This window comes from Ahaetulla prasina, chromosome 11 (assembly GCF_028640845.1).
Source record: "Ahaetulla prasina isolate Xishuangbanna chromosome 11, ASM2864084v1, whole genome shotgun sequence".
NCBI lineage: Eukaryota > Metazoa > Chordata > Lepidosauria > Squamata > Colubridae > Ahaetulla > Ahaetulla prasina.
This window is the reverse complement of record NC_080549.1, coordinates 27,604,358-27,617,083: the sequence shown is the minus strand read 5'-3', so window position 1 is coordinate 27,617,083 and position 12,726 is coordinate 27,604,358. Positions and strand designations below refer to the sequence as shown.

Genomic DNA, 12,726 nt, shown 5'->3' with positions numbered 1-12,726 from the left:
TCTTTTCAAAGTCGTGCTCCAGCTGTTTAAACAAATACTCCTTAAGATTTCCCATGGTAGTCTAAATCCTTTATTCCTTCAATTTTTAAAGTGATTGTTGAAGTGCTTCCTTTCCACCAGATGTCTCTCTCCGATCCACAAATCCCCAGGCAACAAAGTACCACTTTAAATCCACATAGAAAGTACTTTCTCTTTAATTGCTTCCTTTTCTTGTTAAAAAATGCTTTGCCTCAGTTTCTTTTTCTTATATTGTTTTTAATTTCTCCAAATCCAATTTTAAATCCAGGTAGAAAGTTTTCCTTTTTGGGCTTTCGTCTTTAAAGTTCCTCTTTGTTTTTCTTTTCAGTTTGAATTCCCAAGTGCCAATTAACCGCTTATTTCACACTGGGACCTCTTTTAAACTTAAAAAAAAAAATTCTTACCTCTGAGTTGGCCAATCACTCACCTGGTAACAATACTCCATTCAATCTTAAATCTTAGTCCGGTTGCCCCAGCTTAGAGCGGTTGTTTTAATGGCAGCCACCCCCACTACTGGATCAAAGAGCTGCCTCCGACCTTTCAAGGAACTTGCCTGTTCCTCTTGGTCTTCCGAGGAGCCTCTTTCTTCCCCATCCCTCCAAGACGGTTCCAGTCCGAAGACACCCCCACTCCCCCAAACAGTGGTTTGTCTGGCTGGACTTTTGTGAAGCTTGTCAGAGCTCGCTATTTTCCAGCCAGTATCGCAGCGACGATTCCAGTTCTCCCAAAGGTGCTTGCTTTTTCAAAAGGCAACTAGACTTTCTTGCTTTTGTTTGAAGACATTTCACTTCTCATCCAAGGAGCTTCTTCAGCTCTGACTGGATCATGGGGAATGGAAGGATTAATACTTCGTGCAGACAGCTGGTCATTTGCATCCTTTTAGTGAGAAGTGCTAATAGTTCCTGTAGTCTGCATTTTTTTTGCAAACCTGGTGTGGGATTATGAATGGCTTTCCAGAAAACCTACAGACTACAGGAACCATCTGCACCACTCAGGTGACCGGAGGACACAGGGAAATCTCCAAGCGGCCTCAACGACTCTCTGAAAGGATGCAGACCAGCTGTCCGCAAGGAATATAAATCCTTCCATTCCCCAGGAAGTAGGTTGTGAATTGAGTGCAGAAAAGTATAAGAAGAATGCCTTGGGATGAGTTCAGGGCCACTGGCCGTAGCTACTCCTTGCTGGACTTAGCTATGTCAGTGGACCACATTGCAACAAGTTATTACTGTAAATTGTGTTATAATGGCTGTTCATGTTCCAAATTGCTCATGAAATAAACCTCTGAATCTTAAAAGTAAGAATTGTTTATTGTACTGCTGTCTTCTGTTTCTTTTATTGGGATATTTTTAAGACAGTGTAGTGAGGTTTTCCAGATGCAGTCAAGTTCCCCAAAAATTGCTGATTCAAGCTAAGAAATTTTTTATTGAAAGCTGACACATATCCATAATAGTCATTTCAATATCCATGCTACAACTTAGATGTTCTCAATCATATAAAAATGTATTTTTCAAACATTGTTGGAATCAAATACTGAAAAATAGTATAATGGTGTTAAGGCACTTGGAAAGTAATTGAATACAGGAAACCTGTGTAAGAGAAAACTGAAAAGCTAAGTAGTGGCTACTTCAAGAAATATCTTTTTCTTGATCTTCCACAGCCCTTATTACACCTTGCCCAAAAGAAACCGATGCTACCAAACCCAGGATGGGTTTCTTCTTCCTATGGAGAATTTGGGCCTTAGCACAAAAACCAAGCAGGACACAGAGAAGAAGGGAGAACTATTGAAATGGCACCTCTGCGATTATAGCCTCTGCTTCTTTTGGGATTCTTTCTTTCCTCTCCAAAAGGTCTTGAAAGTAAAAAAAAGTCCACTGAATAGTATGTCTCTGTTGCCGTAGTTAGACAAGTTAGCATGTCTAATATCTAGTCAGGATTCCAAATGAGAAATATTTCAATTTAAGTAGGTTATCCCCACATCAGTTACTTTTCCAATGAGGCCATCCTTTGATTTTGGTACAAATGCCAGGATTATATACATAGCACCTACACAACAGATAAAGAGGAGATTCTGCTTTTGACTTTCTTCCTCCCAATTGCTCAATTATGAAAATAATTTTAAGAATGCCAGTGATCTCTTTTGGGAACATGGTGGAGGACTAGATATTTAGTCCAACCCACCACAGACAATGTCCATTACCAAAGCTGAGCAGGGGGCTGTGTTTGGTAAAGATCAGCACAAGAATAGACCTTAACTGCAGAGCTCAATCTACATGCTGGTGTAGATCTCAACACTGTCCACGTTTGATGGGAAGGGCAGCATAGAATTCTAGGAAGTTCAGTTCAGCAGCAGCAGCAGGAGACCAAGTAAATGGAAACGGTCTCACGCATGGCGAAGAAAAGACTCAAGGAGGCCACTTTATTAAATGCTTACGAGGTTCAACCGTTATTTCCCCCTTAAGGTTTATCTGTTGGCTCTACGCTTTAGGCGAAAGCAAATCACCTATTACACAGAACCAAAAGACCAAAATTGGACTCTCTTCTCCTATCAAGGGATAACATGCCTCGGTCTTGCAAGCGTAAGAAATGTTGCTGAGAAATAAAATCCCAGCAGGTGCTGGAAAAACAGCCACGATGGGAGCTTACCTATTAAAGGACCATCCTTGTCTGAAAAAGCCCATCAACCCAGATGAGCCACGTCTGAAGACCTTGCAGCGTGCAGAACTGCAAACGGAAAATGCCTGTACACATGCGAGGCATAAAGAGATGCGCCGAGTTAAGCTTTTGGAACTGTGGCCTTTTTAAGGCTCCCTTGTTTTTAAGACAAGAAGCGACACCTTGGCCTCAGCTAAATGGGAGAGAGTCATGTGCTGTAATTAATATGCATCCTGACATTAAAGGGTTTGTCTTGCCAAGGCACCAGGGATCTTTGGTTAGGTGTGCAAGGATTCCGTTCATTTCAAAGAGAGGTAGCACCATCTGGATCTTGGACGCTAGTGCTCCACTTTGGCGAATTCCAACACAGCACATTCTTAATTCATCAGAAAGCTGAAAGGAAAAACATAAACACACACCAAATGAAAAGATGCTGGACAAGAGAGAGCAGGGAGCAGGAAGTACAACATGGCTGTTCAGTGAGTGGGGTTCTCTATCTGTATTAAGAACTTCAGGCAATCCAAACTGTGCCCATACTGGGTGTGCCATCAACTGTGGAGTTGGTGGCTGTGTTTCATAATTCTATTAAGAGTCCATTTCCTGGAGCAGAGTAATTTATGAGAGAGAGAACACACATACCTGTAGGGATAGCCGTGATATTTGGATCTAAAGACTGAGAGGAGCCAGCTGAAGAACACCACCACAAGGCCAATGCCAGCCACGCACATGACTATGGGAGAGCAAAGAAGCCAGTGAGACTGAACTGTGAAGAACAGGGGTCAGCAAAGCACTGGAAAGGGGAGGGGGCGTTTTGCAAACTGCGAAGGCCGTCACTCCCTCGATGCATTTACATAACAAACAACTTCCTGCGGACCCCACAGGATGCAGCAGTTCCAGCAGCAGCAGGAGAGGTACCCCAAAGCTACCCTTCTAATGACTGGCAGCACTTGGTTCAGCAGTGCTCTGGAAAGGCAAGTCTGCGAGAACAATGTCAGGAATGCTACAAAAGGGCCTCTCAATCCTTTGATTGACAGGGATGGCAGATATACTTTATGCTGGCAATGGACTTATCCTAAGAGGTGCTGAGCAGCTGTTTAAACACTCCCTCTCCTCCCTACCTGCGTCACAGCCATGTAATCCAACGAAAGCATTTTGCTGTCAGTTCTGATACTTACTTTTTCTCTTCCCCACTTCCAAGTCAGACGTAGCGGCTTCATAAAGAAGCACAATCCCCAGAGTGACACCTGCATCTGTGAGAAGGCAGGTTAAGGCCACAGCCATGGACAGAACGAAGCCTTTCAGCTTTGAGAGAGCTCCCATCTTACATAATTATTGCAAATATTCCGATTTCTACACTTTTACAGGCACGGTTAACAAAACATCTGCCCAAAGTTTAGTATGTCATTTAAACATAACATAGAACGAGAATTCCAACTAGGGTGCAGGGTTATGTTTACAGATATTCCTCACTTAGCGATCAGAACTGGGATTGGCTACTCAAGCACTAAACACCACTGTTGTTAAGTAGAAAATCATGTGGCTGCAAAGGTTTCCTCTTTGGCTGTTTAAATGAATCACAATTATTAAGGCACCACATTATTGCAATTTGCAAATTTGCCTTCTCCATTAACTTGGATTGTCAGAATCTTGCTAGAAAGTGTGCAAATGGCAATCTTATGACAAGGGATACTACAATGGTTGTAAACGCAAGGCCTACTTGCAAATATGTATTTTACACCACTATAACGGATGGCATAATGGATGGCATAAACGAGGCAGTCAGTAAGCAAGGTCTACCTGAAGTAACTCCAGGTACCAATGTTGCATTTACAACATTGAGACTAGTTGGAACTAGAACAGAATAAGTCACCTTTCAGACGACTGTGTTTACCTCTTACCTGCTCCTACAGATAGAATATTTTATTGGGCCAAGTGTGATTAGAAACACTAGGAATTTGTCTCCAGTGCAGAAGCTCTTAGTGTACATACAAAGCGACAGAGTAATAATAATAATCATAATAATACCAATAAGAGGGGGATAAGATAAGGATAATAATACTACAACCCTATGACAAGGGTAAGTATCTTTACCATAAGACAGTGCTGTGGGAATTACTGTAGGTGTTGAGCAGAGTGATGGCACGAGAGAAGAAACTGTCCCTGTGCCTAATTGTTTTGGCCTGCGTTATCCTGAAACAGTGTCCAGGATGCGAGGGGTCTGTAGATTCATCCTACTGATCTCCTGCCAGGATTGGTAGGTGTAAATTTGCAGCACGTTCTCCCCCAGCCCAACACAGGCCATTTCCTGAATTGTAAAACCATCACACAGCAGCACAAGGCTGGAAAAACAGTATTTCTGATTGTACTTTCGCATATCCTACTTATCCTTAAGGATACTAAACAGTAAAACGATATGTGTTTCAGCAACAAACTGTGCTTGGCTGCTCCCATGGATGTAGTTCTGCAAAATAAAGAGATTAAATAAATGAAATTACTTTGATGGGACAAAGCTCAGAACCTGTATTTGCATGTGAGCAGAAAATTCCTCCCCCCCATCAGTTCTTTAGAAAGTGAAGCTCAGCTCCGGACAATCTTGACGGTAAGTTCTGGAAATTAATGCTGTACTACCAATCCCCCACTACCTCCCACTGAACTTGGATATTTCCCAGTAGATGAGGCCCTGGAGCCAAGGAAAATGATCTCCAGTTCCAAGGGAAAAATAACTCACCATTTGACCTGTGTGAGGATTCTTATGAGCGTATGGTGGCCCTCTGATGTGATTCCACATCTGGCCTGATGTCATAGCCAGGACAAAGCACTAAAAAACAAGAGTGAATCAGCTGCCATGCATGTGCCACCAACAAACCCACTAAAGGAATCTGGCCTATATATTAACTAACCTCAAACAGAGCTTTTTTCACTCTTTCAGTTATTTCAAATGGCATTTATAAACTCTTCAGACATTATTTACACAATAGTATGATTTAATCAGTTATAATTTATATCCTATGAATAATAAATTTATTCTCAGAGGAACCAGAGAGGTCTAAAATGTTGGTTTCAGATCTGCCCATTTCCTGCAAAAAATAACTCCCAAACAGGAATACAGAAACCTTCTTTCCTCAGATTGTCCTTTTTTGAAAAGGGGAAAAAGAATGCCAGATGCAGCTTCTTCGGGATCATTCCTGCCGCTGTGTGCCTCTGTGACTGAGTAGAACAAGGAGGCAAAAGGTCAGATTGCTTACCAAAGCAGCAAACGCCCAGCCTGTCTTGTTATAGAGAAAGTCGAGGTTGCTTCTTCTTAAATAGACGAGGCCACCAATGACAGCCAGCAGCAGCCCTAACATCAAAGGTCCAGCATAGTTTGGTGGTCTTATCACTCGGATCTGTGAGAAAAGCAGGCTGCAATTGTCATCTCGGGAGTCATTATTTCACTGCCATCAATGGGATGTAACTTTTCAGCATTGGGGTCACTAAAAAGCTACCTGACTTGGACGTCTCCCACATGGCTTCTAAAATGTTTGCATGATTTATTGAAAAGGATCACACTGAATTCTTGGACATGGTGGGGGGGGTGCTCGGCCAGGTATGGCATTGGATGACTGATCCGCAATATGAAGAACATTTTAAAACAAAGATTATGTTATGCCTTGTTTATTAATATATGTTTTTGTACCTTTTGAGGGACAGGATAGAAATAATTAAAAAGAGTAATAAATAGTATAATTCTAACAATGAAAATAGCTGCCACTAATGTCACTGCTCTCCTAATGTGATGATGGAGGAGAATCTGTACAAAGCAGGTTTCCAGCAGTGTCTTCAGATCAATTTTTCACCAAAGAAAAAGTTATACTAAGAAAGGTAATAAAAATTTTAAAGTATTAGAAATGATCCACAGAGAAAAATGCTGATCTAAAGTTAGATATTCAAGCCACTTTCATGTTTTTATTACTATTACAATAAGTCACTTGATTATTAAAATATATCCAAGCAATTTAACAAAAAGTGTTCATTCAAAAAGCAAATATTCTAAGGAGGTTCAATAAATCAGTGGGACGAGTATTGAATGGCATCACTGCACATTCTAGCAGAGTCCTGAGTGGTAAGTAAGCCAAATACTAAACCCATAATAAAAAGATCATTTTTATAAAACATTGCCATGACAGCTTTGGCAGTAGCTGAGTACATCTGAAAACTTGCAAACTCCAGATGTGTTGTTGTTTTTTAAGTATCTGATCCCTCAACTATTCTATATTTCCACTTTGGGAATTAAAAAATAATTGTTTTCAGTTGGTTCATTCAAACTATATGGGTTTATGTATCCAGTTAGATGGTTTTATTAAACAAGTTTTATTGAATAAGCTACAATGATTGAGCTTGCCCAACCAGTGAGGACAAATTGTGATTTACAATTTGTTCTAATTTGTCCAATTTGTGGTCCCAATATTCTAAGACATAATGTGTTGTTTAGTTTTGACTTGTGGTATTGTACTGAATCCAGCAGATAAGATGGAAGTTGGTTCTACTTTCGACCAACTAATTGTCAGAACCCACATTACAGCAGCTGACTATTCAGTCTCTTTGTATCGGAGTCCTACTCTCTGAAGCTGAAGGAGATGCCAGGAATTCAGCAGTGGTCCCCCAAAGCAACAATGGGATAAGAAACCGTCTCTTTGGGCAGTCAGAGCTAAAAACGTTACATCAGAGGCAAAGTCTGGTGTTTACTTACGTTCACATCTGTCCGATCAGCCACCCAGCGGGCAAGCTGTTCAGCGGCAAAACCTCGTACTTGCAGTTCATAAGTATCTCCTCTTTTTGGCTTCCCTTTTGGTGGGAAATTAATGAAGGTTGGAGCAGAATTCATGTTGAGCTTTATTTTTCAGCAAAATATACAAAAATATGTCATTGAAAACTTAGTCTCTAATGCCAAACTTTAAATCCATGCTGTCAGAAGAACCCAGATTCTGAGCTTATGGGAGCAATATTTAGTTTATAACTGGTAATATTAGCTCCTCTGCCACTAGGCTGCCCAGGTTGTCCATTTAAACCATTTGCTTTGGTTTTTGCGACAGCTGCAGCGTCTGGGGACTGGGTGATTTTTGAGACCTTCCCAGCAGGCCTCAGAAAAGCAAAGTCAATGAGGGAAGCCAGATTTGCTTAACAACTGTGGCAAAAAAAGGTTAAAAAATTGGGCCTGGCTCACTTAACACTTGCCTTGCTTAGCAACCGAAATTCTGGTCTCAACTGAGGTTGTGAGTGGAGGAATGCCTGTACAAGGTTTGGGAAAGCCTTTTGTCCACAGGAGCCTTCCAGCTACTCTAGACCAGCAATTCTCAACCTGGGCACAATGTGGCTGCTTCAGAACTCTTCTCTTCAGCTCTTCCAAAGAAAGCTTCTCCACCTTGGCAACTTTTCAGATGCTGCCTGGGGAAGTCTGGGAACTGCAGTTCCCACATCTTAAAGTTGCTAAGGTGGAAAAACACTGAGATAGACAAGCAACCTGCAGCTCACATTCTTACAATCTTTACCTCTACTGGCCTTAGGACAAACCAAAATATCTTTAGTGAAGAGAAACAATATTTAGGGACTTATTTTTTGAATAAATACAATTCAGATTGTTTTCTAAATATCTTGAGATATTTTTTCAAAATAAAAGCAATATTATCTTTTACTCTCTTTTGTCATAAGCTCACTGCTTTAAAATCACCAGAAACTCCTCACCATCTGAAATACATCAGCACCTTCATCGAAATCCACCATGGCAAAAAAGATCCTGTTGGTAAATGCACTTGAGTATCGCCAGGAGTTTGCCAGAATCTGGTACTCCTCATCGGCTTGTCTGTCAGAAATGAAAGGAAGTATTAGTGAAGAAAGGTCAGATTTGAAGAAAGGAAGCCCAGGAAGGGACATCGGTGTCAGGGCCGCAAGCCTTGCACCAGCATGAGCAATTGTCAGAAAGTGTTTTGTTCGCCTCAAAGCTTTAGATTAGCACCAAGAACCCTTCCAAAATTTGCCAACAAATATATGTAAGGAAATGTATAGAATTCCACCTAATTGTTCTTATTTAGTTCATATTTATATTTAATTTAAAACTGAATTTAATCAAATTTAGCTTTTTTCCCCACCACTGTCTCTATTCTGGATCTGACTGCAGTTTGAAATGTGACTGCCAAAATACTCAAGGCCAAACCTGACTTTAGATTCTATAAAGGTGGCAAGTTCCTGTTTGGTGAAACTCAAAATTAGGCACCATTTAGATTTCACTCAAACAAACTAAACCTCTTGCAGCTCCTTATGTCGGGTTCCTCAAGCCCCTGCCACGTCTGTGAATATACTTGCACTCATGCACACAGGAGAACAAATGTGCTTCAAGCCTGGGAGCTAGAATTTAATTTCAGAATGGCGTGGAAAGAATTGTTCCTGCCTTCTATATGTTCATATCAAGGCCAGTGATGGCTCCTGAATATCTGTGCCTTCACTCCCCTGTTTAGTGTAAAGACAACACATCCTGTCATAGTAACCTTGATTGCTAAACCACCTTATACATGCTACCACTATTCCCTCATGACATAATTCCACCCAGAACAGTTACATCAATTTACAGGCTGTAAGCTGCAATAATGGATGTGTTTAAAATCCCCTCCTTTAAAAGTGGGATAATGGAAGAGTAACTGTCTGCTTGATTGGCATTCACACCATCCAAGTCTAAGTACCCTGTGTCTTTCCGAACAAAGACGGACATACCAATCTGTGCTCTCGTTCTTTGTCAGTGATCAGATGTGCAGGTGGACCTCGACATTACAAACAATGGTCACTTAATGACCATTCAAACTTGGACTTGAAGATTACTTACCACCAGTCCTCAAAATTATGACAGTCACTTCATTCTCACAGCTGTGTGATTGCACTTCAAGTTTAGCAACTAGATCACATTTAGGACCACTGACAGTGTCTCTCAGTCATGTGATTGCATTTTGCAATGTTTTTTTTTTGGTTTGGGGGGGGAATGCCCATCGAATAAAATAGGCTGGTACTTACAACCATGTGCTTTACTTAACAACCAGGGTGAGTCACTTAATGACCATTGCATAAATTGTTGTAAATCTAAAACTGGTCATGTGGTGATATGACTTACAACCGCAATGATTTATGACCAAAGTTCTAGTCCCATATGTGATTGTAAGTCAAGGACTGCCTGTAGTTAGCTCCAATCTCTGTTGTGCTATTTAAAAGTTTGGTTGACCATCTCTGATACTTTGTGTTCTTAACAGCAAGACCAGTGACTCATTCTAACTTGCTACTTTTAACAAAACAATCATTGGATCCTCTCCAAAGATTAGGATGTTTGTAAGTGGTATGTTCTTTTCTACCCAAGTAATTGAAATGTCAGTTTTCACCAACTGATCAGTTAAACATGAACTAAGCATTAATTTCTAAAATCACTTGCTTTTGGGAACTTTAGGAATTTATACAACTTGTTCAAAGAAATGCTGTTCATAACCTGCAATTATAGCAGGTTCAGCATAATATTCATCCCCATACATGAGCACATTTTAAGAGGAATATTTCCAAATTACGATTTCACAAATGGCTATTTTATCAACTTCTAACAAGCATAATCCCCGTACAAAAATTCTTAAAATGCACTAATGACTATACTCTTCTGGTAATATGGTGAATTTCTAAATAACTGAAATTCTTACTTGCACACAACACATTGTCTGTGAGGTTGAAGAGCAGTGAACATTATTATCACAGAGTAATTTCTTGGTGGTGCCTTTATTAGCCGTCGAAATTTGTCCCCATTTAGTCGAATAACTGATCTTTTGCTAGTCCATTCAATCAACTGGCTTACTTTTTCGGAAAGCACCATCTAGGTTAGAAAGAAATTTGCAATGTTAAATGCATGCCGTTTTTCAGACCCTAAATGGTCACACCTTAAATGTTAATTCATTCCACTTAAATACACATCAGGGCTTATCATGAGCAGTGCAGGCTCCCATTAATTTACCATGATGTGCTAAATCTGCAATACTACAGGATTACATGATTCTCTCTCTTCACATGAAATGCCACAATTTCCACTCTTTTTCCTCTTTCACCTTTCACTATCAAGGTCACCAGCAAGCAAATTCACATCCCTCGCAGGATTGAAAGCCTAACAACACCCGAATGTTCACATTAATTATTTTTGCACAATACACCTATATGAAAAACAAGGGCCTGCAAATTAAAAAGAATAAACCGCATTACCAGCTCCCCCAGGGGGTGGGGGAGCTGCAAGTTCTAGTCCTACCTTAGGTGAAACCAGCTGGGTGACTTTAGGTCCTTAGGTACGTTCATAGCATTGAGTTATTCATAAAAATAATAAAGTGCTACCTATATTCTTCTCATTGAGTTGTTTATAACAATAAAAAAGGCAGAATTAAAAAAAAAACATAGTCTAACTACGCTGTTGCGTTTATGCATCGCTTTTCCTATCCTGGCATACCATCCATCCTCCTCTTTTTCCCCCCTCAGCAACCACCCTCTGAAGTGGATTTGACCTTGAGATCAACACCAAGGTTGCCATGTGTTAACTCTGCGAAGGACGCCAGATACACATTGTGCAAACACAGCCACATCTTATCCCAAAGGTGCTTTTTCAGGAGGCAACTGGACTTTCTTGTTTTTTCTTTGAAGACGTTTCGCTTCTCATCCAAGAAGCTTCTTTCGTTCTGACTGGATGGTGGGAAATGGAAGGATTTATATTCCTTGCAGACAGCTGGTCCTTTGCATCCTTTTATTATTATTATTATTATTATTTATTTGATTTTTATACCGCCCTTCTCCCGAAGGACTCAGCCCTGTTTTTAGAGGGTTGTTGAAGCACTTGGAGGTTTTATCTGTGTCCTCAGGGTCACCTGAGTGGTGCTCATGGTTCCTTTAGTCTGCAATTTTTCCGCTGGAAATCCATTCCTATTCCCACACCATTCCAAGGGTGTTCATCCCAAATTGTATAGCTAAAAGTCTGTAGAGATTCTCAGTCATCCAGGTCACAGTTGCCCCAAAGGGGCTTTTTCAGGAGGCACTTCCTTGTTTTTTCTTTGAAGACTGCAAAGAATATAAACCCTTCCCTCACCCCCTCCCCAGTCAAAGCTGAAGAAGCTTCTTGGATGAGAAGCGAAACATCTTCAAAGAAAAGCCAGAAAGTCCAGAAAAAATCCTGACCACCATGGCCCGGAGGCCTGACCCTCTCCAGAGACCCGCAGCCACCTCTTCCCTCCCGGCCGCTTCAGCACCTGCGCCATGGGCATGCCATGAGCTGCATGCAACCCCAGCGCCCTTGAGCAGGGGGCTCCAACCTTGGTCCCTTGAAGACTCGTGGACTTCAACTCCCAGAATCCCTCAGCCAGCAAAGCTCTGGGAGTTGAAGTCCACCAGTCTTAAAGGGACCTGCCCTTGAGGGTATCCAAGCGGCCCCAAAGTCGCCCTCAGCCTCGGCCAGTCCGGTGCCAGGCAGAAAGGCCTCGCCAAGAAACCCCCGGGGAAGCCGTGGCCCCTCCGCCAGGCAGACGAGGCTCCCGGGGCCGCCCCGCGAGGCCCTTTGGCGCCTCGGCTTCCCTTCCGGCAGCGAAGGCCTCTTCTCGGCTCGGGCGCTTGCGGCGCTTCTTCCCGCGGAGGGACGGAGGGAGGAAGAGGCGAAGGGGACGCCAAGGCCGGCCGTCCCCTCCCCTCCCCTCCCCCTCCCCGCGTCGGGCCGGCTGGCCGCTTCTGCGCATGCTCCGAGGGCCTCCCTGCCTAGGGACGGTCCTGCTGCTCGGGTGACTGCGCGGCTGGATGACCTCGGGTTACCTCCGAGCCCCGAGCCCGCAGCACCCGCGCCGCTCACCTCTTTTTTCTTCTGCCCCTCCACTCCGGAGCTTCCCCAGCCGACCAGCAGCCCCAGCCCGACCAGCATCAAGGCCCGCAGGAACAGCAGCTGCGGCGCCGCCATGGCCGCCAGAACCGGGAGAGAGCCAGAAAGACGGCCGAAGCCGGCAGCCCGGCTCCCATTGGTCAGACGGGCAGTCGGGC

General features: G+C 42.6%; 1 protein-coding gene across 2 annotated transcripts; it reads right to left on the bottom strand.

Annotated features, from left to right (window-relative positions):
* Nucleotides 1-1,420: 1,420 nt before the first annotated feature.
* On the bottom strand, nucleotides 1,421-12,726 carry MAGT1 (magnesium transporter 1). 2 transcript variants are annotated; one of them, XM_058197029.1, is made up of 10 exons: nucleotides 12,542-12,724; nucleotides 10,374-10,543; nucleotides 8,392-8,509; nucleotides 7,400-7,540; nucleotides 5,916-6,056; nucleotides 5,399-5,488; nucleotides 5,068-5,131; nucleotides 3,846-3,920; nucleotides 3,310-3,400; nucleotides 1,421-3,063 (listed from the first exon to the last, which is right to left on the bottom strand). In XM_058197029.1, exons 1-10 carry the CDS (start codon nucleotides 12,644-12,646, stop codon nucleotides 3,048-3,050), a joined length of 1,011 nt encoding a protein of 336 aa, XP_058053012.1. In that variant the 5' UTR covers nucleotides 12,647-12,724; the 3' UTR covers nucleotides 1,421-3,047. The 2 variants fall into 2 exon arrangements, with proteins under 2 accessions (XP_058053012.1, XP_058053013.1); XM_058197030.1 differs by lacking the exon at nucleotides 3,310-3,400 and having other exon boundaries at nucleotides 12,542-12,726.

Excerpts from the sequence above, each read along its gene's own strand:
- MAGT1 (XM_058197029.1), bottom strand. The coding sequence starts at position 12,646 with ATGGCGGCGCCGCAGCTGCTGTTCCTGCGGGCCTTGATGCTGGTCGGG. Across the intron at positions 5,132-5,398 it reads ATCCTCACACAGGTCAAATG|AACTACATCCATGGGAGCAG; the intron begins GTGAGTTATTTT and ends TTTATTTTGCAG. Across the intron at positions 3,921-5,067 it reads ACATATCGTTTTACTGTTTA|ATGCAGGTGTCACTCTGGGG; the intron begins GTATCCTTAAGG and ends GCCTTCTCACAG.